General features: G+C 43.1%; 1 protein-coding gene across 5 annotated transcripts in view; it reads right to left on the reverse strand.

Moving 5' to 3' along the window:
• Window positions 1-24,216, reverse strand: part of magi2a (membrane associated guanylate kinase, WW and PDZ domain containing 2a) — a 201,089-nt gene that overhangs the window by 19,354 nt on the left and 157,519 nt on the right. For 3 of the 5 annotated variants that reach the window (XM_034133624.1, XM_034133623.1, XM_034133622.1), the window contains exons 8-12: window positions 22,516-22,637; window positions 19,999-20,181; window positions 14,200-14,880; window positions 5,022-5,053; window positions 1,625-1,826 (exon numbers count right to left, since the gene is read on the reverse strand). In XM_034133624.1, coding sequence (XP_033989515.1) covers window positions 1,625-1,826; window positions 5,022-5,053; window positions 14,200-14,880; window positions 19,999-20,181; window positions 22,516-22,637 — 1,220 coding nt within the window. The remainder of the gene's footprint in view (window positions 1-1,624; window positions 1,827-5,021; window positions 5,054-14,199; window positions 14,881-19,998; window positions 20,182-22,515; window positions 22,638-24,216) is intronic. The other 2 variants (XM_034133627.1, XM_034133625.1) reach the window with 1 other exon arrangement.

Consider the following 24,216-nt stretch of genomic DNA (forward strand, 5'->3'; position numbering starts at 1 on the left):
GTGTTCTGTGCCTGTACTGTGACATGTCTCCATGCTTTCATGTTCATAAAGCTCTTTATTTTTCTCATACACCTCTTTTCACCCTCTGTCTGAAACCAGAGCCCAGTCTGCTCTGATTGGTTAGCTGGCCAGCTCTGTTGTGATTGGTCAACCACTTAGAAGTGTCCCGCCCCTTAGCCAATCACGTATAATGTGTTCGGAGTGCTAGCCAATAGGTGCGCTAGTGTTACATAGTGATGTCACTATGTTCAGGAAGTAATAACGGAGTCCAATAGAGCGATTCAGGAAGGGGGGGGGGGGGGGGGGGGGGTAGAATGTGGGAGAGAAGGACATTTCAGATTTTGGCCGTAGCTAACCATTTACATCCACTAAAACCTATATAACACACTACAGGAAAGGCAACCCTCCCCCAAAAAGCACAATAGGGCCCCTTTAATAAGTATTTGCAGTATGTTTGACTACCTGAAGGCAGTGCAGTAAATACTCATTCAATTGCTTTCTGGGAAATAGTTTTTGGGCAACCTGTTTGGAGTTAATAAAATAAATTAAAACCTACACTTTTGGCATCATCATGAAAACACAAGTATACTCATTTTATTTCAGTTTGACTACTTTTATGCAAAATAAATAAAAGATGCACCATGCAGGGAATATGGAGAAGGCCTTGAAATGGCTGTATAGTCTCTAATGTTGGGAAATATAATCAAGATATTTATACAAACTAAATGAACTTGGACTCATCACCTCAACATCCTCACAACAGCCCTGCATACCAACATCAAAAAAGCACATTTAGTAGTTTTCCACTGCCAAAAGGTCCAACAGGGCATCAGAGTTTTTATGATGCATCCCGATGATCATAACAAAAAGACATCTCTTTTTCCACATTTGACAAGTCAGAGGATGGTAATACTGCTGGCACCAAAGGATTTAGCCTTTAAAAGAAATCAGCTTCTGCACAGTTTGAGTGTTTATTCATGAACACATCTTGTTTATCTTTGTTTACGCTGTAAGCTGGCAGGGTTTCAATATCTGGATGTAAAGATCCTTCCAGTCGGTAAAAAGGCTGAGCTGATGGCAGCTTGTGTGTGTGTTGGGTGGCTTGTGTGCGCATTTTAACGGGACGAGATAAAAAGAGATAATAGGAGGAATTAATACGTAGCTGCAAATGGCAATAGAGAAATACATCTGCAAAATGCTTGTAAAACTGAGGAATAAAATGAGCAACATATCTCTTAGTTTGATTAAAATAGTTGATATGCTTATTATAGTTTATTACAATCTGTTTATTTTTTTATGCACCTATTTTCCTATTCCTGCAATTTTTTATCTAATGCACTATTTGATGTCTTTTCTTGTTTAGCATATTGAGTCAAATGTTGCATGGTGAGTCAAAACTAAGCTGTAGTTATTGTGCATATGACATTTTATAATCCCTTTTTTGATGTGTAGCTTCCAAAGTGAACAACAAAAAGGAATCTGTAACTCAATGCGTGTTTGTGTGTGTGTGTGTGTGTGTGTGTTAGAGAAAGTAGTGATGAATCGCCACTACTCCACCTTCCAATGAGTGCACCGTCAGTGTTTGTCACAATGCTACCCCGGCAGTATGGTCTCTGGTACTTACGCCTACTCTCATAGATTGCCCTGGACTTCTCATAAAGGTCAAAGGGGTCGGGTTTAGCCAGGGCCTCGGAGGCTGAGTCTGGGACCGAGGCCCTGTGAAGATGGTGTGTTGGGAAGGGGGCGTTGTGGGGGATAACTGGGGCTGACAGGCTGGTCTGAGCGGGGCTGCCCTGGCCCTGCTGGGACTCCCACTGCTCCAGCACCTGCAAAGCACAGCGGCATGATGGGTAAATGTTTCACTACCAACTTCCCCCTTTGTAACACAAGGTTTTAGCTCGGTGACTTTGATTACAACACTAAAAACTTAGTTAGCTTTATGACTTCATGACCGTTTGCTAATCCCCACCACTCTTAGCTATACCGTTACTCCTCCTGTCAAACCTTCTCTTCTCACAAAGCACACGAGCAGTTTAAGATGGTCGCCGATCTACTCAGAATTTGCATTGTATTTAGATTTTTCATGACAGACAAAAGGTATACAGAAGCAGGATCCTCACTTTAAGCTGTATGCCAACGCTAAATATAGCAAGATTGTTGAAAAATGAATTATCTAGTTTTCAGCAGATTTGTTTAAAAATGAATAGCCTTTGAAAAGGACTTTTAATATTCACCAGGCTTCATACAGTACATCATGAAATGCTAAATAATTGAGGCTAAATCATGCAGGGGAAATATCACCATCCTCACCAGCTGACGACACAGAAGCCGCATTGCTCTTGTGTACAGCTAGTTAGCTCTAGTGTATTATTATTTATTTAAAATCTCATTTTAATATAATTATGGATGATTTAGATGCTCATTATAGAATATCATATTTGACATGCAACACAGTGCATTATAATGAATGTAGTACATGTATTTCTGACTGGAAAAGGGGATTTGTAAATGAGTAAATGGACGGCATGTACAGGCAGCACTGTGAGTTCGTAAGCTAATTACATGTCCTTCGCCTGTTGAAATGAATAACACCAGGTTAGCTAATCAAGTTAGCCAGGCATGCTAACGTTTATTTGATCTTTAAGCCAATAAACACATTGTTCAATACAATTCTTAGCTTTGTTTGTGCCTGTTTTTCAAACTGGCACAAACAACTTATTGTCCCATTATTGTTTTGGAAATGAAGAGAAAGCTTGACAGGCTGCATAGTTATGAACGCTAAGCTATGATTGGACAAACTAGACATTGGGGGGGTGGGGTTTAGCAAACAGTCAATTCATGTTCAACAGGTGGTAAGTCAGAAAGTTAGTTAGGTTAGTTCTTGAAATAAGCAGCTTTTAAATCCCAGGGTATATGGAGGATGTGTGTATGGAGAGGAAAACATATATAATAAGGTGAAAAACAGATAAATCTGACCTTCATTTGGCTGTGAATTAGAGGATGACAGCATGATGTTCATATGATCCTACTGGCCAGTGAATTGGCATTTCTGTTTTATAAGGTGATAATAATTGTATTTTATATCCAATCGACATTTCTTTAATCCAGAAACACATTGGTTAATGTGCTGCCGAGTGTTTGAGGTGACACTGGCAGTTTTGACAACACCAGTCACTCAGTGTCAGTCTCGATGTGTCAGATAAGTCAGGCCGCTCGAGTCACAGCCTGACACAAAGCAGATATAGCCAAGATGTCAGAAAGTGTGAGAGACGGATCCGGAGGGAGCCACGGCCTTTTTGAAAGTGAGACGGCGAGACAGGCTGCATATGGCTCGCTTTGATATTGAGAATTGTAGGGCTTCTGGTTCAAGATGTACCGAGAACAAATAGACTCTTCATAAAAGCTCCAGGACGGAATCAAAAGTGTTTCCTCTCTTTGTGGTTTCTTTGGAGTCTGCTATTGATGTGAAGCACGTCTGCACTGCGCAGGCTGCTGAGACGGGGGACCTTGTTAAGGCTGAGATTAGACTCCTGCATCTCTCTTTCCCCCTTCAATACATGTCTTTGTGTTTGATTAAGACTGTTGAGGCAGGAACACTTCAGCTGTAATCTAGCTGGTCAGATCAATGGAGGACACTGCAGGCAGGTCTCCTTTATAAGACAACATTATAGGATAGAGACACCTGCTCATGCTCCGACGCTAAGTGACTAGATTTGACTGACAAACTTGATAAGCTCATTTGCAAATACAAACTCTGGGGAGCGGCAGGCGGAGCTCAACTGTAGGTCGATATGACAATTAGGCGATTCCCTGTCTTCCCTTATTAGTCAAATTATTCCATATTTCATTCTCAGAGCTGCAGAAGTGTTCTTGTAACAAATGATACCCAATTAAACTGAGAGTGAACTCTGGTGTGCGTGGGGTAGAGCAGCGGGGGGAGAGGGGCCGGGCGGGATGAGGCGGGGCAGCTAACAAATGAACACTGGGGGGGTGAAGAGAGACAGAGAGAGAGAGATGTGAACAGACAAGACGGAGAGAGAGGCTCTGCATGCCGTCTGCAACTTTGTGACTTTCAAAGCTTTTCCCCTCAGTGCCCAGAATTACAATTATTCTGAGGGAGATACAAAAATAATCAGGGAGCAGGAAGGGTGAGGAGAATTTGAGGTGCGTTGAAATGTACACGATGAATGTTTAAGGTGTTGTAAGTTAAATAGTGGAGTGGGGACAACATGAGCCGAGGTCAAGAACTGCTCAGCGCTGGGAGGACGTCCACGCATGAAATGGATTACACACACAGCCGCACAGAGAGAAACAAAGAAAGATGGGTGCGTGTGCAGGCATGTGAGTGTGACAAACACACAGAGACAAAGGGAATCTGATCTAAGAGGATGTCGGGTGGATAGAGTTTGTAGCGTGCCCACAGGGACAGCAGATGATACTATAGTCGAGTATTTATGGTGGCAGCAGAAGAGGCCGGATGCAAGTTCGCAGAAAGGCAACATGAGGGTTTTGAGCTAACAGCCAGGGGGGGGGGAGTGTGGGCCACTATGACAGCGGTTATAAGAAGAGGATAAAAGAGGGATGAATGTATATGGGTCATGCCAAAGCAGTTAGCACAGAGGCTTAGCAGAACTTTAGCTGTAGCATTATTCAATTGCCCTCAGAGCTGGTGACCCTGATGGCACTGACTCGGGTTATAAATTAGCCTAAGACTCCCGGGATCAGGACATGTGATGTTTTGAGGCGGACACTTGACCTTTTTTGAATCCTGTGACGATAAAGAGGAATATTAAGGGCTTAGCTATTGTAAAAGGCATGGACACATAGTGGATCCTCAGTGGAGTTAGTACAGCGAGGGAGGGAGTGACAAGCCATTAAGACATCTTACAAATGAGTCAAATAAAGAGATTACGGTCTGATTAGGACATATGTTATGCATACTGCAGCCATTTGAAGTTAGAATTGTTTATTAATGATTAAGAAGCAGACCAGTCTGAGTTTTGGGGGCTGGTGGATGTTACCTGCTTGGGGGTCTTCCAGGGTGAATAGTGACCTGCAATGTTGAGAGAACAAAAAAGTGCTTTAGACTGAAAAAGATGGATGAATAGATCATGAGAAGCGTGGTTTAATTTGAGCAGCAAAAGCCCATTTCAGTTGGTTTATGGGGATTACAAGATGAATTAAAAAAACGTTATCAACATAATTACAGATAAACCAAAAGAAAATAAGAATAGGATGAGGAAATGACAAAGGAAAAACATAATGGATTTAAACGGCGTAGAAGGATGAAGCAGAAGATAGCAAGTAGATATCTTTAAGGCACCAAGAGATGGCGAAGTTAGAAAGATAACAATGTAGAAAAGACACGGTATGATCGTTTGAGATGTCATTGTTAAGATGATCGTGAATAACATGACAAACAGTGATCGACAGGTGGCATTGATGATATGGAGGAAAGACTTTAAAAGCAGCGATGATGTCATCTTTTCCGACAGGGGTAAGAGTTATTTTGGGATTTATATTAAAGAGATGTTTTCTATTAGTAAAGAAGAAAATCACCAAAATGAATATCATGATATTAAAAACAAATGTTTTGGCAACTAGGGGGAAGCAGCTCACAGTATTATTGATCCTTTAAGTCCACCCATTGCACTCCTGTAATATTGATGACGATGGACGGTTTATTAAATGTACAAATTTGGCCCAAATGTTCGCTATGTCAGATTTTGTGTGTGTTATGCTAGTAACGTTGAATGTTTCCTTTTGACCCCAAAAAGGGCTGAATAATGAAGACAATTGAACCTAACCGTGAAATAACAACTTCCGGGTTCATCACGGGATGCAATTGAGCGCAAGCATACTTTTTCCTGAAGATATTCAAAAAGAGAAATCTGTAAATCCCTTGAAACAAACTGACTCGAGTGACATCACTTGAGGTAGTAGTACCAACAAAAACCTGTAAACAGACTTCGATTAAACGGGTTCATTTGAGCGTTTACTAGTATACTAATGAGAGCAGTAGGAAAACAAGGGGGAAAGGGTGTCATGTGATCCATTTGTTTATGAAAATATCAGCTCTCACAAGCTGGTTATTTGTTTTGACCAAAATAAGCATTTGTGGGTATGCTTTATTGTCACTGCTTAAAAAGTGGGTTTTGAAAATGGAACCACTTTCACTTAAGAAGGTTCAGGATGACTGTACCTCACAATAAAGTGCTTTCCGTTTGTCATAGAGAGCAGCAAGGTAAAGGCCACATACTCTCATTTGATTTTCCCATTCATCTTGCATTGACCTTTAAAAACACATTTGTTGTTTACAACATTGTTCAAGCACAACACCCAGAAATCTAACTGGGTTGATGAAAGAAAACAATCAGTAGAAACAACAACAGCAGCAGCTGACATTAGTACATGCACGCACAAACACAGAGTAATGAAACATATGCTGCAGCTGTTTTTATAGTCAAAGTCACAGGAGCATGTAAAACACGAGGCACACACTCCGTCTCCGTGAATCAATTTCACTTCTTCCTGTCTTTCAAGTGCTGCCACAGTCTGGGAAGCTTACGCAAACAAACGGATCAAATTATGGGGTGAATGCTCCAAATACGCGTTCATGGTGTTGCCGTGGCGAGACTCCAATCACACAGTAAAAACATTTGTCTCACTGAGCCGCCGGTGGAATAACAACAACATTAACAATAGCAACACAAAGACATTCAGCAATGTTTTTCCATTCAGCTTCTCAGTCAACAAAAGAGACAAATAAGATTTCAATTCAAGAGGATTTTTGCTTGAATGAAAGCCCTCCCAAGCAGGAAGAGAAGCAACAACAGAGCAGCTCCCAGAGTGTGTGACAGCACCCTGAGCGATGTGCACAGACAGAGAGGAGGAGCTCTACAGGCATCACTGACCGAGGTGATCCTCAGGGTAGAGCTGCTGTTAACTCAGGCGTGCCAGACATTTACTTGGACGAGGGTGGCAGAATGCCCCATGGGTAAAAGTTAGAAGTGTAAAGAGACTGAAGGAGAGACTAACGGTCGAATAGGCTTTTTTTTGCTTCGGAAGATTCCCTAATGTAGTGAAATGACTTGGAAGTACTTGTAAGTTGCAGCCATGATAAGAGCTGTTTAGATTCTCTAGGTGATAGGGAAGGAGCTTCAATGTTCACAAAATACTGTCCCACAATTCCATGGGCCCAAACATTCAAAGTGATGCACCATTAGGCCATTCATAGAAAATACAGATCCAGACCAACGATGCTAATCATGAACGTTTCCGGTGCTTATTGAGGATGTTTCCTCTTATGCAGTAGGCTGTCTTACCGAAGCGCTTATACGTTTTGAACAAGATGTTAAACCAAAACACGAACTTCGGACGTAACTGTTCAAATAAAGTCATCAAGTTTTACAGAGTTGTGTGTTGTTATCTTGAGACAACCTATCAAGTAATGCATGTATTGCATAAGATGTTATTTATTTAAAATCGAGGGCACCTGATTTGTTGTGGCTATTCGACCGCAGCCTGAGAGAAAGAGCGAGAGAGTGAAAGGAGCTGTCCGTGGTGCTGAAAGTCTTCGATGAGTGTTATCCTTTTGTAAGACCAGGAGGGGTGAGTATCTCGCTTACTCAAGCCCCCTAATAAGAAGAGACAAGTCTCTAAGTTCATAGAGAGTGTTTGTGTATCTTTGTTTCCCCCCCCCCCCACCTCAGCCCTTAGCAGGTTATAATGGCTGTGATTGGTTAAGGGCGGTCCCTGCTTTCAATTTCTGCCCCTAACTCCAATTAAAGAGGTTTTTACTGGGGAATGTTTCCAGATAGCTTTTGTGCTCCGCTTGTGCCAAAGAACAAAACAGAATTGCATACACTTACAACCATTTGACACACGTAAAGCTTCATTTGTTCACGGATTGAAAATCACAATCTCCTTAATTTCAATGGGAGGATAATACTAGACCTTCAATTATTCAAATGAGCCTATGCTAACACTAGAATCGATGGGACTGTGCATGAATCCTCTATCTCTATTTCATGAGGGAGGCTGGCAGCGTCAAATAACATCCATAGCAGAAAACCGATTCTATCCACTTCGATTCAAATGCCCGTTCCATGTTAGCCCAATGTGATCAAAAAACACATTGTCATTGTCACTGTGTGCAAACCAAATTATTTAGCAAGGCACACGATGGAATACGCATGATATTAAAGCTCAAAATAGCACAATGGATTAGACCACGCTCACGCAATCACCGGGTAATCACTATATGTCATTAAAACTCAAATAAGAGCGCTTGATTTGCTACTGCTCCCACACGCAGGGAGGAGACGCAGAAGTTGCTGCTTTGATTTTATTTTAATGGCAGCGAGGGCAAACACAATTAGCTTTGTTTAACCCTTTCTGCTATGATCTAATCTCCGCATGTCATCCATCATGCTCCAGGCTCCTTGGCTGTCTCCCTGGAGGCGACCGGACGGGTATCGATCCCCGACTGGCAGCTCCTCAGGTTTGCCGGGGAAAGAGCTGTAAGTGTGAACATGGCCGACAGTCTGTGGTGCACTGGCAGGGAGCCGAAGTCATCACTCTCCTGCTATCTCCTCCCTTTCCATTTCTCTCTTCTTTGTTTCCAACTATTCTATCTTGCACGAACACTTCCGATGAATCACTGTCTCGTTACACAGCGATTCCCTGGGAGGCTGGAGGAGGCTCACTGAATCAAAACCCTCCTTCTTCTTTTCTTCCTCTACAAAGCAGACCTTCACCTCAGAGCGACCTCTGGTCCTACACACGACCAATCTGAGGTCAAAGCAGGCCGCTGATACATAAGGTGCATTTTACTCACGATGCTACTAGAAAGGGGAGTCTATGCAAGTGTGCAAAATGCAGCCTTGGGATGTATGTGATAAAGAGGTGTTCCTGGCTGGTGTGTAGGTGTGTGAATCAAACCATGTGGCTCTTGTGAGTGTGTAGGCAGGCGGCAGTGAGGGAGGATGTTAGCGGAAAGCTAAATGAACGAGCACAAAGTCTCGGCTCAGCTAATTACAGCCCTGTGTGTCTGCTGGTGTGGCACAGCCCGTTACTGGTCCAGATAGCAACTAATGAGGCACACACACACACACACACACACACACACACACACACACACACACACACACACACACACACACACACACACACACACACACACACACACACACACACACACACACACACACAACACACACACACACACACACACACACACACACACACACACACACACACACACACACACACACACACACACACACACACACACACACACACACACACACACACACACACACACACACACACACACACACACACACACACACACACACACACACACACACACACACACACACACACACACACACACACACACACACACACACACACACACACACGACACAGTGCCAATTTGTCGGGCAAAAAACGTTTCAGGACTGAAACTCAAATTGAAGGCATGGCTAAATATCATAACTATATTACAAATGGGGGGCTTTCAAGCTGGTGTGGCTGAGATGACAGGATGGTTTGATCCTGAATGGCTCATTGTTTGGACGGTGAACTGGCCGTCAGCTTGACAGTCATGCCTCTCCTTGCATGGCGAGTTCTTTGGGAGTCATGACACATGCCAGGGGGAAGACAGTTCAAAACTAAAGAAATTGTATCCACATCTTTAGGATACCACAGCATACTTTTTTTGTGGATTACACTTATTTGCCTTCTTCTCGAGAGGTATTTGAGACAATCGATAGCATTCTTAGCTTAAGGATGGAGGAGGGGGAAACAGTTAGCCAGGCTCTTCACAAAATAACTTCACCAATAAACACGCGTTTATAAAAAACAGGTTATTTCTTTCTGTCTGTCTTCTCTGGCAATATTATTGAGAAACGTTTATGTTGTTTCTTCCCCAAAATCTTCCACAAAGCCTCTGCCCTGTTTGAATCTTTTAAGCAAGAGAGCAGATCTCATGTGAGGATGGTGACAAAGACTGTAAAAGAAAGAGCATACCACTTTTCTTCATGATTGTCTTTGTGGTTGATGATGATTATAACTGTGTCTCAGAGTGCTGGTGGTAATGATTTATTAATGCCTAAAAGCAACATGTAGTCTGCATTACAACAAAAACCTGCTGCAGCTCTCTTCGGCTCTCTACTGTGTCCATGACAACATCAAAGTAAGCAAGACGGGCGGGCCAACTCTCTCCGTTTTTAATTCATTTTCTGTTTAAACATCACTTCTGAATCCATTTCCAAATGTCTCTCGTCCTTTTGTTGAGACCTGTAATTATGATGAAGCTCAATCTGAGAACCTTTTTCGCCTCCAACCCTTTGTGATCCCTGATGCTGGACATTTGGAGTGTATCGTCATAGCAACAGCTCCCAAAAAATAGCCATAACAGTATTGTTGGGTAGTGGGAGTAATGGCGGCGCTATTGCTGTCAAAACCTCCTTTACTCCTTGAGACCAGATGCAAACCGCCATTCAAAATAAAAACTCTGTCATGCAGGAATACGCACATTGGCACACTTTGAAACTTAGTCAGCGCTCCTTCAATCCTACGCTTCAGATTGCGTTTTCAGTGAAAGCGATGAGAAATGCTCGCTCCCTGAACTCACAAGTCGGAGGAGACAGTGCCAAAGAAATGAACGTAACAGTTGTTTGGATTTAAGTGGGTCGCCTCTATCTGTGCTACACTGACCAATGAGCACAAGCACTTAAAAGCCAGCTCAATTAGCCTGTGTGGCCAGAATCCAGTGGTCTAAAGGAGCGGGCCAAATGGGGGTCTGCTAAGAGCGGCAACATCATTCCAGCAGCATGGTGACGGTTTTATTACAATGGGTAATAGCTCGGCTAAACGCTCCAAGCTGCCCCTTTCTGAGGAAGTTGGGTGTGAAAAGAGAATGGGCTGCAACTCAAACCTCACCGTGGAGGCAGTGTGCACTCTAATGTGCTGTATTATGGTGCTGAAAAGGGTTGTTTATGTGGGCATAATGACCGCAGGACAACTTATCTGACCGTAGTGAAGGAAGCAACTGCACCAAAATCCAAATCTCTACTGGAATAACTAACAGTTATTCTACATCAATTATTCATTAGATTGTCTTACAGATTAGGGGACTGTTGAGACTATTTAGGGTTTGAAAGTACAAAATAATGACCAATGTGACATTTATAGGGGAGTTATAGGGAGGGAATACTCAATTATAAGATTTGTTGTAAATGAATATCCTGTTAGTTGACAGTTATAACAATGAATGGTTTAACAATACTAAGACACAAGTAGGGGGTTGAAGAAACTACCTATTGTAGTACCATTATCTTCATGGGTCTGCAGCCTAAACCAAACATTTCCATAATAATCCAGTGAGGTTCAACTGTAAATTGATGTTCCCTCCTCGATTAAACAACCCTCAAAAATATGTAAAAATCACAGAAAAGAAACATGAACATTTCTCTCTTTTCATCTAATAACTCGTTCATCCCTTGTCGAGGTCCTGACTCTCGAGTTGGGAACCACTGCTCAAATCAACACGCTCAAAACGTACTGTATTAACATTTTAGAGTGTGTGGGAAGGAGGGACAACTAAAGCGGGGAAAGTCTACAAAGTTAACACCACAAGACCTTAACAAACAAAACAGCAAAACATTTAAGACACGTTTTTCTCCTTAGTCCCACTGTCCTTGTTATCTCCGTCATGAAGGGAACAGTTAGCAGAGAGAAATGACAAAGCCTTTATAGCGACTGTTTTTCACCCAGGAGGAGCTGAAGTCTTAATGAGCTGAAAGTCTCACAGTGTTCATCTGGTTAAATACCCAAATCCACCCACCCAGATGGCACGTTGTCTTAGATTGGATTCATCTTTTACACACGCTAGTCTCATAGTCATAGTCAGTCAGGGTGGCACGGACGTTTTTTTTCCCACCTCGAGCACCCACAGCTTGTCGAGTCACAGAAAATCAACAGAAACAGATGTGACACAGCACCCTGGCGTATTGCTACACATTGGAGCAAAGCTATATCCAGTTTTGGAATAATGAGACGGAAAATAGCACGTAAATAGAGCTGCCACGTTCTCCTCGGGCCAACAGGTTGCTTTTTAGATGGGAGCGCTTGTTTCAACCTTCTAAAGCTTTCCAAAGCCCGGACAGATGGTGGGAGCGCTTCATCGCAGATGGGAGATGTAAGAGTGTGTTTTGTGGGGAGTGTGTTGACAGATTGGGGATATTTGAGGTGGTGGCGCAAGATCTTTGACCCCTCCCATGTGTGTGCACTTTTCTTTTTGCTGCTGCTTTTGATTAAATCACATACATATGAATATCTTAAACTGCACTGTCACTTTTATTTTTGTATTTTATACCTGTTTTAATATATTCTAGCTTTTCCCTTGGCCATGTATTTAAATGTAATTGGATTGTTTTGGCATTATATTTTTCTGCATTTGAATGTTTTTTGAATGTCCTTGTTGTTGAAATAGGCAATATAAATAAACTTGACTCGACTATATTTGGCTGACAACATTTTAGAGGCTTAAATATTTGTATTCATCTCCTTTTATTTTGGTAATGCAATGCCCTGATCAAGGAACACGAATATTTCCTTGGTCCGTATCTCCTCCTCCTCGTATCTGTTGGCTCCTGGCTCACTGACAGAGACTTGAGCAGCCTAATAAAGAAATAAATGGCAATACATCTATTCAGAGGCTGACCTTTGGGGATGAGTCTCAGTGGTGTCTGTGGCACCAGGCAGTTGGCATTATGATTTCTGTGTGACATTAAAATCCCAAAGAGGCAAAATACAGCAACGATGTCACAGAGACAGCTCCTATGTGCTTGGTTGATGAACAGCCACCATTGCTGTATCAAGATTTCATTCAAACTTTTCAATCTTCAACATCGAAGCTTTGGCTGAGATCACACAACTTGTGTTCTGTTATTTGAAGCATGCAAATGTTTAGCGTAGACAGGACAGTGAATCTTTCCTCTTTCCCTTTCACTGTCAAAGGCCCTGCCGTTAGAAGTAAGCTGTCTGAAGAGTTTCAGCCTTTTCTGAGGAACACAGCCATCTCGACCCACTCCACACACACTTAGAGAGCAGAAAACACTCTGCTACCTGTTGATTCTGCAAATAACCAGCCTGTGTGTGACTCACAACCAAGAGCAGTGCATAATTATGATTGTCAGAAGGTAAGCCATTATGAGAAATACAGGGTAGGAAGCACTTTAGAGCCATTTGCAGTCTACCAGCATATTGTTGAAACTGTCCTATTTCTGACAGGCTTTAATTCTGGGACCTTTATTTGTGGCTCACGAGAAAAAAAGGTATAATTGCCCAGACATATGAAACTGGCGTGACAAATACATCCTAAAATAGTATGTGCAAAAACGCATATTTGTTTACCACTCTGAGCTAGGGTTCATTGAGCAGAGTACAAAGTGAAGAAAAGAAGAATAGAGAGGGCATTTGAGAGCAGCTGCACACCAGTCAAACGTTGTTGAGCACTGCAGGAATGCACAGTGTGTTTCTGCAGCCTTTGGTCGGGACCACACATACAGACGCTACAACAGTCAAAGATGACTTATGAGACAGGCAGACAGATAGGCAGCTAGGAAAGGCAACTATGGAGGAGATGCAGAGATTCAATGTACCTCATTCACCAATATCTGCCTAAATCTGCCTAAATCTGCTTTTGAGAAAGGTCCCAAGAAAGGTGTATTTAAAAAGCAGAATTTTTCATACATGTTTTTCTCATAATGATGAATCCCTTGATCTGCAATAACACTTCCTGTAAATATAAAACTTTGTGCAATATACTGTACCCTCATGCAATCCATACTTAAGTTTTTTCTTTAAATGTATTAACAATCTACAAACAGTAACAGCTACTACCTCTTAAAAAGTTATATATGAATACTGCTGCTTTTTCTTTTTACAATAGTCTACTTATCTGCTATTTGTTTTTTAAATTATTGTGTTTTTAATTATTAATAACGTGTGCATACTTATTTATTTTTTTTATATGTATTTTCTTTACTTTATCTGCACTATACTTCTGCTGTTGTAATAAAGTACATTTCCCCGTTGCGGGACAAATAAAGGAATTGTGATTCTGATTTGAGTTGGTGAATGAGGCCCAATCTTCCCAGCATCCCTTCCTGCAGCCATGGATCTTACCTGTTCCTCCTCTCTGAATCACCAGGATGGTCTCAGCTCCCACGGCACACTCCTTCAGCAGCTCCACCACCTGTGTGTGAACCAATCCCTGCACGTGTTGCTTGTTAATCTCCACAATCAGATCCCCCTCGCAGAGGCCCGGGCAGCCCTGAGGCTCCAGCACCTGTTTGACCCTCTGGCCCGTAGCGCTGTCCGCTATAGTGAAGCCAAAACCTTCCCCGCCCTTCACCATGGTCAGGGTCAGTAGTTCCCCCTGGGTCGCTCCTGACGACGCCATGGAGACGCTGTCGGGAGGTGTGGTCCCGGTGGTGGGAGGCAGCGAGCCGTCTAGGTGAGTGTCCCCCGGGTGAGGGGTGAGCAGCTGGGCGTTGACCTGGTCCTGGCCGGGGTCCGTGACAAAGCGGGCCGTGCGGGACAGATAGTCCAGGTAGTTGTCGTAGCCCGTCCTGCCGTTCACCATGAGGGGCCGCTGCTCCATGATGCCCAGCGGGGAGATGATGGTGGTGGTGGTGGTGTTGTTGTTGGTGTTGCCGGCCTCCTCTGGGTCGTAAGGCAGAGGGTAGCCACGACAGAGGACCAGTGTGACGCTTTGGCCAATCGGAACCGACTGGAAGAGTTTGACCACGTCGGCGTGGGTGGTGCCCAGGACGCACACATCGTTGATGTAGACAATGACATCACCTGCAGACAAAAGGAAGGACAGATAGGAACACAATGGTTAGGTGTATTGGCTGGAATTTGAATCACATATGTAAAAGAAGTAACATCACATCATTGGTTGGTGGAGTACCATTTCAAAGCGGTGAGTTTGGCATTTCGACCTTTCAATTCTTGTTTTTTTGGAGGAAGTAGTGCTATTTGTGGACAAGAGGGTGGAGCTGTTGTTTGGTGATCAGGCACGGGACTGTTATAGCAGAATGTTTATTACAGCGTATTTCTGGTATATTCATTAATGTCACATGGTATTAAGCAACAGTATAGTGGACGGTGTGGTGTTCATTTGGTTTGCTGGAAGGAGGCCCATCTATAGGCAACCAGCTGAAACTCTTCACCAGCAGTTGTATACATTGGCATGTGTGGTAGCTGCTAAATAAGGTCATGAAATCTGGGATCATGTAGAACTCAGAGGATGCAACATGTATGACTGTATAAGGTTGGAACATGTCCAAGTTCAGGAGAACTGACAATGTGTGTGCGTTAAACATGTTGAGGGAACATGTTCGTGTGTCATTTAGAAAAGTATATCTAGCCCTGTGTTTCTTGTATTCATTGGGGGGCAGTTCCGCGATTGGCTGCTGTGGCAGCAGGTGATGTACTCCCCATTATTGTTTGATTTGTTGCAACAACTAAATAATAATTACTGATCAGCTATATCTGTGTTTGTGTTTTATTGATTCCTCTCTGTTTCATTCTTTCCTGTTGTGTGAGTGCTGGATCTCCACAACAGGACACAACATTTTCTTGTGATAACTGAAACATGTTGATGAAATTGACATACAATCAAATGCATATCACAGTTTGGAAGATGACATTATGCCAAATAAAGGAGACTGACAGTAAATGCAGAGATAAAAGCTAAAACTGTTGAGTTGAAGGATATTATAGAAAAGGGAGATATGATGATGTATAATATGCCTTATTCAAGAGCTATAGTTGTATGAATGAGAACAAATCCATGGCTGTTTCAAACGTTTTCAATTTGAATAGCAACTTAATCTGTAACAATGAATATGTATATACTATGTATTTACATAGTCAACCAAAATAATTGTAACAAAATAGACCAAAAGGTGAAGTCAGGACTCAGCCAGCTGTACAGCACCATCTCTTTGATGTCCCTTACAGCTATAAACAATTCTACAGAAAAACATAACCATAGATGTCTTGTTTCTTATCTGCCTTAAAAGATAGTGCTGATGACAAGTGACTCAAATCTTTGCCTTGTAAGGGGCCAAGTGCTTTTATTTGCTCGCTGTAATATACTGCTTTGTAGATAAAACCAAGCTGACAATTAAACGCTCCCACACAAAGGCGCCCCACATCCAGGCTTATCTTTGTCTCAACCAGACTACTCAATATTTGGTTAAGTGCTCCGCTTTTTAAAACACTGGGTACGGCAAGGCACCATCCACTTTAAAGTTGGACAAACAGCATTAGCAAAGTTGATTATGAAAACAATTATTTTATAATTGCAGATATAATTGTCATGCTCTTTAGAAAGAGGGCAGTGTGGCTGTGCGTGTGTTGCAGGGAGAGAAAGAGGAAAAACAAAGATGTGTTGTGATTACCAAGCTAAGCTTTAGTGATTGACCCTCACCTTGTTAACCTCACTCTCCATGCTGTCCAATTCTCTGAACGTGAGCAGGAGACTATAACAGCACTGACGGCTGAGTCAATGACACTATTTCTAAAACAACATGGCAATTCCTGTCCTGGATTGACTGTTGAAATGGAGCTGACCCCTCTGAGTGACAACAGGAAGTTGAGATATCTCTGAAATGTTCTCTCATTGTAAACAGACAAACGCTCACTGAGTTTGAACGCTGCGCCGGTATTGACAGAGCCGGGTCACACCTCGAAGCAACGTGACGTGAGGGACTTTTTAATTAATCTGGGTAAACACGGACGACATTTGCCTTGGGCACCAGTGTCACAATCAATAGTTGAGCACACTGGCAGAGAACAAATGATGCTGCTGTGACCTTAAAGCACCCTCTCTCTGCCCATAGATCTCATTCTTTACGACCGGGGAGGAATACAGAGAGATATAAGGTGGTTCACAAATCTTGTCAAAAACCACGCATGTACACACAATACTACAACAAAACATATTTTTCTAACCCTAGAAATACCTTGCCATGAATAGTTGTTTTACGTCATACATACATTACATCATTGACATGGCATTGTGATCCCAGTGCTTTTTTATAGTAGCAAAAGCACTGGGAGAACTACCACCCAGTTTTCTTTGTGGGCCTGTGAACCCCTTTAAGATGGCCGACCGTGAGATCAAATAGGAGGGACATCTCAAAAAGAGCTTATGTTAGAGCCAATACACATCACACTCTATATACACTTGTCTCTTTGGTTTTGGAAAGTCCAAATAGACATCTCCCTCCAAACTATGCCACACATCCTTTTTGTTTCATCCCCATGCATGTTGCTTCGGCATGTCAAATAAATCGAAAGCTTGACAGACATGCACTGTGGACTAAGTGTCACGCTATTTAGTGAGAAGCACTACACAGCCTTTTAGAAATGCCTGCACCCTGCTGAGACTCTGAACGTCTCGGTTAGCGCGGCCTCGCCTCGGATAGACCTCTGGTTACGCCGACAGACTCTTGAACACACCATTAGCCGGAGATGAATCTGTCATAAGGAATATGCAAGGATGGGACAATGGGAGATGAATTATCAGCGTGGGCCTTGTTCCCAGAGAGTGGGGCATGCGCGGTTAAGGACAGTGTGATTTAGAGTAGATGAGGAGGTTTATAAATGATAGAGGGGCCTGTTTGGTTGGCCATGAGTGTGTGTTTTAGTCTCAGGTTCGATCTTTTGACATTTCTGTGCACTTATGAGAGGCTGTAATTGTGACTATATGTAATATTTAAGCTGAGGTAGGCTTTTTTTTTTGCGTCATTGTGCAAAAATGATATAGCTACCTTTCAGAATAATTGTAGTTGAAGTACTCCGTGTGATAACTAAGCTTCTGCACCTCCTCTGGGCTCTGGTCTTTCAGAAAGAGTGTCTTCCTATTGGCTGTTAGCTTAGACACCAAACGGTGTTATATTAGAACAAAAAAAACAGTCTGATTTTAAGTTTTCTTATAATAGTCGACCTGCTAAAAATACAGAATTTAGACCAACATGCCTCTCTCATTGTCGCATCTCCAACAGCTATCATCCTCCTTACGCGATATATAGTATAGATTTATAAATTATGACAGCGATGAGTAAAAATGCCTCAGCGTGATATCTTTTGTAAATAGAACACTCACTGTATTTGCTTTATGCTCAGCAAAACTGCACTGCTGAATAAGTTATGCATACTCTCCAGTTTGAGACATACTTTACCAACAAACCCTCTCCGTTTTGTATTTGCCTCTGGCCTCCAAACTGAGCCTCTCCACTTTAAGCTAACATAGATCCGTATTCCACAAAAACACTTCCATTGTGGACAAAAAATACGTTCTACAAAACCACAACATATGTTGCCTGGACAAAACTGCACTGCATGTGGTCATACATCTGATATTATGAAACTTTTACAATAAATAACTTGAACATGTTTCCCCTGCTTGTGTGATCACGTAGTGGAGACAGCCAGGAGGGGTCATGAGGAGAAAGCGGCACAATTACCCATCTGGAATTGAGACTTTCACACCTCCGCAGGCCTGGCTTTACGTCCGTGTGAGTTACTGTGATGGAGCTAGCTCTGTTACTGCAGAAGTAGGACACAAAATATGGGGAGGCAAAGAGTGGGGGGGGGGGGGTGGTGGAGGCTGGAGGGTGAGATAGAGATGGAGAGGAGCTGAAGGGAGAATGGGAGAGGAGCAGGGGGAATGGGTTGTTGAGGTTGTGAGAGGGATTTGATAGTTATTTCTGGGGAAAGAAAATGTCAATAAAGAAAGGTGGTATTCAAAATGAAAGAGAGGAGGGGCTGCAAAATGAAGTTAGCATTGTCAGGACAAGCTTTATTAATCATCAGGGGAGCTACTTTTGGCTTTTGCGGCGTCACTTTAATAAAAAAAATGAACGTTAACGACCCTGAAAGAAGTCACGATAACAATTTAGAATAAGTATTCCAACGGCTGTACAGAGCACACTCTCTGAGCAGCTTACTTTACATGTGACAAATGACCACTATGATCTCTGTCTGTGTTGCAGTGTATGTACATAGCGACATCACTGCATGCTGAGCGCTGACACTGTATTCCCATGACCTTTAGTACAGCGGGTCCATCCCAGAGTGTGTGTGTGTGTGTGTGTGTGCGTGTACACTGCAGTTCCACCCCCATGTGGCCACAGCCAGAGACACAGTGCTCATAAAGTCCCTCTTATGATTAATGGAAGAACAAAACTCTGCAGTTGGTGCAAGTACACACACACACACACACACACACACACACACACACACACACACACACACACACACACACACACACACACACACACACACACACACACACACACACACACACACACACACACACACACACACACACACACACACACACACACACACACACACACACACACACACACACACACACACACACACACACACACACACACACACACACACACACACACACACACACACACACACACACACACACACACACACACACACACACACACACACACACACACACACACACACAGCTAGCTTAGCAGTAAACCTGCACACACATGCATGAAATGTCTTTGCACTTGGCGCCTTTTGAAGTTGAAGTGGAAGCGACATACATCATCGTGTAAGCTGCATACTGCGTTCATATTAGGGTGAGTTTGTTTTAATCTCACTATACAGGCTGAAGTGCATATAAAAGGGAACGTGGGATTGTGTAGGGCGTAGAAATCTTAAAAATGTATGCAATTGTTTTTGATTTATGCTGATAAATGCACCAAAAACTTCTAAAAAAGGGTCATGTAAGTATTTTTCTGATATTTGAAGGGAATACATACATTATTTTCTGGCCATTGACTGTGTGCTCTCATGTGTTTAGTATTTTACGCTTTTAGGTATTTCAATAGAGTGGTTAGATAAAGGTAGTTGATAAAAACGCCTGAAGCTTACCTGTGACCATCTTCCCGTCAGCTGCGGCAGGGCCATCGGGGATCACGCTCTTCACCTGGAGGAATTCATCAGGCTCATCACCCCCGATGATAGTGAACCCGAAGCCCATGTTGCTCTTTTGGAGTGCCGTGGACAAGAAACTGCCTTTCAGCTGAGTGGGGTCCCGCGTGAACAGCGGCTTCTCTATAAAGGACACATAAATAAACATATTAACCAAACTGTGACACTGTGAAGCCTTCATAGCAAAGGTTAAAGGGAACTTAAAGCTGGTGCAGGGCAGTGCTCACAGGGTGGGGGCATGGGTGAAGCTTATCCAGAAAGATATGCGTGTAGCCACAGGAAAACTGGCAGGGGATGATCCTAAATGCGAAACAGCGAACTTGGACAGAGGAGGGTCTTTGGAGCAGAAAGATGCGGGCTACAGTGCAAGGTTCAAACGCAGCATCCCTCCCAGGGCACCCACTAAACTTGTATCTGTTCCTCTCCTTCCATGCTGGGTTATGGTGGGCACAAAGGGGGGCAGAGAGCTTCAGTGATGCAGGTCTTCAGTCCCATCCCAAAGAATACCAAGGGAATGGCAAAATTCGGCAAGTGACATGCTGTCAATCAGGGATTAGCTCTGAGAAAAGATGGTTGACAGGGTTAGGGAAGAACTGGGAGATTGGCGAGCAAGGGGAGAGCTGGGAGATTTCTGGAGGAGGGGGGCATCTTGTGTAGAAATGAGAGGATCTCAGCCAACAAGCTTAGTCACACTTAACCAAGTCTCCCATCGTTGCACCTCGGAGGGAGACGTGGCTACTGTGCTAGTTTACTTCCTTTGTTTGCCGTCACTGGTGCAGACGCAGACTGAGTGCTTACACTCTCTGCCTGCTTACGCCAGGCGATAAGACATGTCGTGGTTTACGATACTCATACAAATCCTTCAACTGCCTCAAGCGGGGAAAAAAGCTTGCTTGGGAGCTAGCATGCTTACAGTAACTAGCGCAAGCAGCCATGATAACGACAGTCAGTCTCCTTCTCTCTTGGCCTACTTACTGACAAAGTGCCACAGGGAGTAGGGGCTACAGACAGGATGCTCTAGCACAGTGCAGGCGGAGGCGTGAAGTGGCTGCCGCTGCGTCTGCTGGTTCTGGTGGTGGGGGCACGTATTCATCCGCCGAGTCAGGAAGCGGCGGAGCGGGGAGACGTCGGTGGAGGAGGACGTGGCGCAAGCGGCGGCCCTGCGACCCGGCGTCGGCGAGTGCGAGAGGTCGCTGAGGCTGTGGCAGCGCTCGGGCAGCGGGCCCACCTGAACTCGGGGGGGTCTGGGGAGGGTGGCACAGGGGCTGGCATCCTCCACTGGCATCGATATTTAAAGGAAAAGGAGGAGGATGGAGGAGGTGGAGGTGGGGAGAAGGAGGAGAGAGAGCCTCACTGAAAATGTACACAAAGTGTAACCACGGAGACAGGCTCTCGGAGTACTACGTTACTATGGAAACAAACCTCCACTTCACCAGTCCAGACAGTTTTTGTCTAGCAGTTCGTCGTACTACTGGGTGGAGTGAGCGCTGGAATCAGGTGGCAACAATTAAACAAAACGATGAATCACATTCCAACCCACACGTTCACTATTTATAAGACCCACAAGTATTATTAGCAGTTCCTCCAGAACACAGGGGACCTGTTTGACTGACGCTGAAGAGTGATCTGCTGTCAAACAACATAGAAGTATACCTGATTAACGAGCAACATGCAGGTGGGGGTTATATGATGAAATACAGTATATACTGTAGGCAACAAGAGTGCATCTATTTTCTTCCTGGACGAAGGCTATTCGGTAAACAAGGAAATTGTGTCCCATTTGGTTTCATATTGTGCATAATGATAGTGAATATTATACAGTGCATGTTTTGTCTGAGATTTATGAATTATGTTTTAGATAGGAAGATCTTTATTTCCTTATTTGCATTATATGATTCTGTGGTGTATTGAAGGCAAATATTCACATGCATGACACAAATAATTGTACTTGTATCAGTGAATTCTATAAGACATTTTTGTTTTTCAGTGTTATTTTTAACGCTGCTCTTGTGATATTAAAGACTTCCTATAAAACCGATGAATTAAAGAAGTTAGTGACATTGTTTGACTCAAATAAAAAATGAATTTAGTTTTCATTCTTTATTGGCCCATAGTCACTATAAGTTATACCAAAAACCTCACAGATTCAACCGATCAGTTGTAAAGTTATTTACAAATTAAGGTTTATAAAACTGTAAAAATCACTATTTGTAACTTGATTCTTTGGAGGAGAACCTCAGAAGATCTTCACTTTTTATAACTTTTTGTTCAGTTTGAAATAAACCTGGTTATAATAAAAGCTAATAATAGGATGTATTGGCCTGGACTACAACACTCTCCCTGTCAAATATAACTAACTAAGCTAGAGCGCTTAGCTTTGTTGACATAGATCGATACTCTACAAACATACAGACAGATAATAAATATGAATATTGCCTTATAATGTGGTGGTCTTACCTCTGTAGATGGTGGGGAGGGGCAGTGAGGACAGACCCTGGCTTTGCATCTGCTGCTGCTGCTGAACTCTCCTTTTAGCCTCCAGGACGGGATTCTCAAACTGGGTCCTTCTATTTATATGGCTACGATGATAAAAAGAAAGAGGAAGAGATTTTATATTTCACACTATCCTGCTGCACCCAAATAAGCCCCCCTATCTGCAAAGATCAAAACTAAAAGTCCTGGCGCAGCAGCAACTATTGCTGTGATGATTAATTAAACGGCCGGTCCCCAGGTTATGTAACTGAGCCGCAGAGTGGCTTTGCTCAGTGAAATAAGAACAAACGACTGATCCTGGGCTTTCCTGCCCAAAGAATCAGCCAGAAGTATGTGAAACAGTGACTGGTGAAAACCTACACATGAAACAGTGACTGGTGAAAACCTACACATGAAACAGTGACTGGTGAAAACCTACACATGGAACAGTGACTGGTGAAAACCTACACATGAAACAGTGACTGGTGAAAACCTACACATCAAACAGTGACTGGTGAAAACCTACACATCAAACAGTGACTGGTGAAAACCTACACATCAAACAGTGACTGGTGAAAACCTACACATGGAACAGTGACTGGTGAAAACCTACACATCAAACAGTGACTGGTGAAAACCTACACATCAAACAGTGACTGGTGAAAACCTACACATGAAACAGTGACTGGTTAAAACCTACACATCAAACAGTGACTGGTGAAAACCTACACATGGAACAGTGACTGGTGAAAACCTACACATCAAACAGTGACTGGTGAAAACCTACACATGGAACAGTGACTGGTGAAAACCTACACATCAAACAGTGACTGGTGAAAACCTACACATCAAACAGTGACTGGTGAAAACCTACACATCAAACAGTGACTGGTGAAAACCTACACATGGAACAGTGACTGGTGAAAACCTACACATGGAACAGTGACTGGTGAAAACCTACACATGAAACAGTGACTGGTGAAAACCTACACATCAAACAGTGACTGGTGAAAACCTACACATGGAACAGTGACTGGTGAAAACCTACACATCAAACAGTGACTGGTGAAAACCTACACATGGAACAGTGACTGGTGAAAACCTACACATCAAACAGTGACTAGTGAAAACCTACACATCAAACAGTGACTGGTGAAAACCTACACATCAAACAGTGACTGGTGAAAACCTACACATGGAACAGTGACTGGTGAAAACCTACACATGGAACAGTGACTGGTGAAAACCTACACATCAAACAGTGACTGGTGAAAACCTACACATCAAACAGTGACTGGGTGAAAACCTACACATCAAACAGTGACTGGTGAAAACCTACACATGGAACAGTGACTGGTGAAAACCTACACATGGAACAGTGACTGGTGAAAACCTACACATGGAACAGTGACTGGTGAAAACCTACACATGGAACAGTGACTGGTGAAAACCTACACATGGAACAGTGACTGGTGAAAACCTACACATGGAACAGTGACTGGTGAAAACCTACACATGGAACAGTGACTGGTGAAAACCTACACATGAAACAGTGATGTTCCTTTAACATCCCACATTGTTCTTCATTTAGTTTGTAAGGGGGAAGATAGTCAACGGCTACAAATACTGTAATTTTCCAGTGCGAAATAATTAGTCATCATTGGATACTTCCCTTACTCCTTGAGG

This window comes from Trematomus bernacchii, unplaced genomic scaffold (assembly GCF_902827165.1).
Source record: "Trematomus bernacchii unplaced genomic scaffold, fTreBer1.1, whole genome shotgun sequence".
Lineage (NCBI taxonomy): Eukaryota > Metazoa > Chordata > Actinopteri > Perciformes > Nototheniidae > Trematomus > Trematomus bernacchii.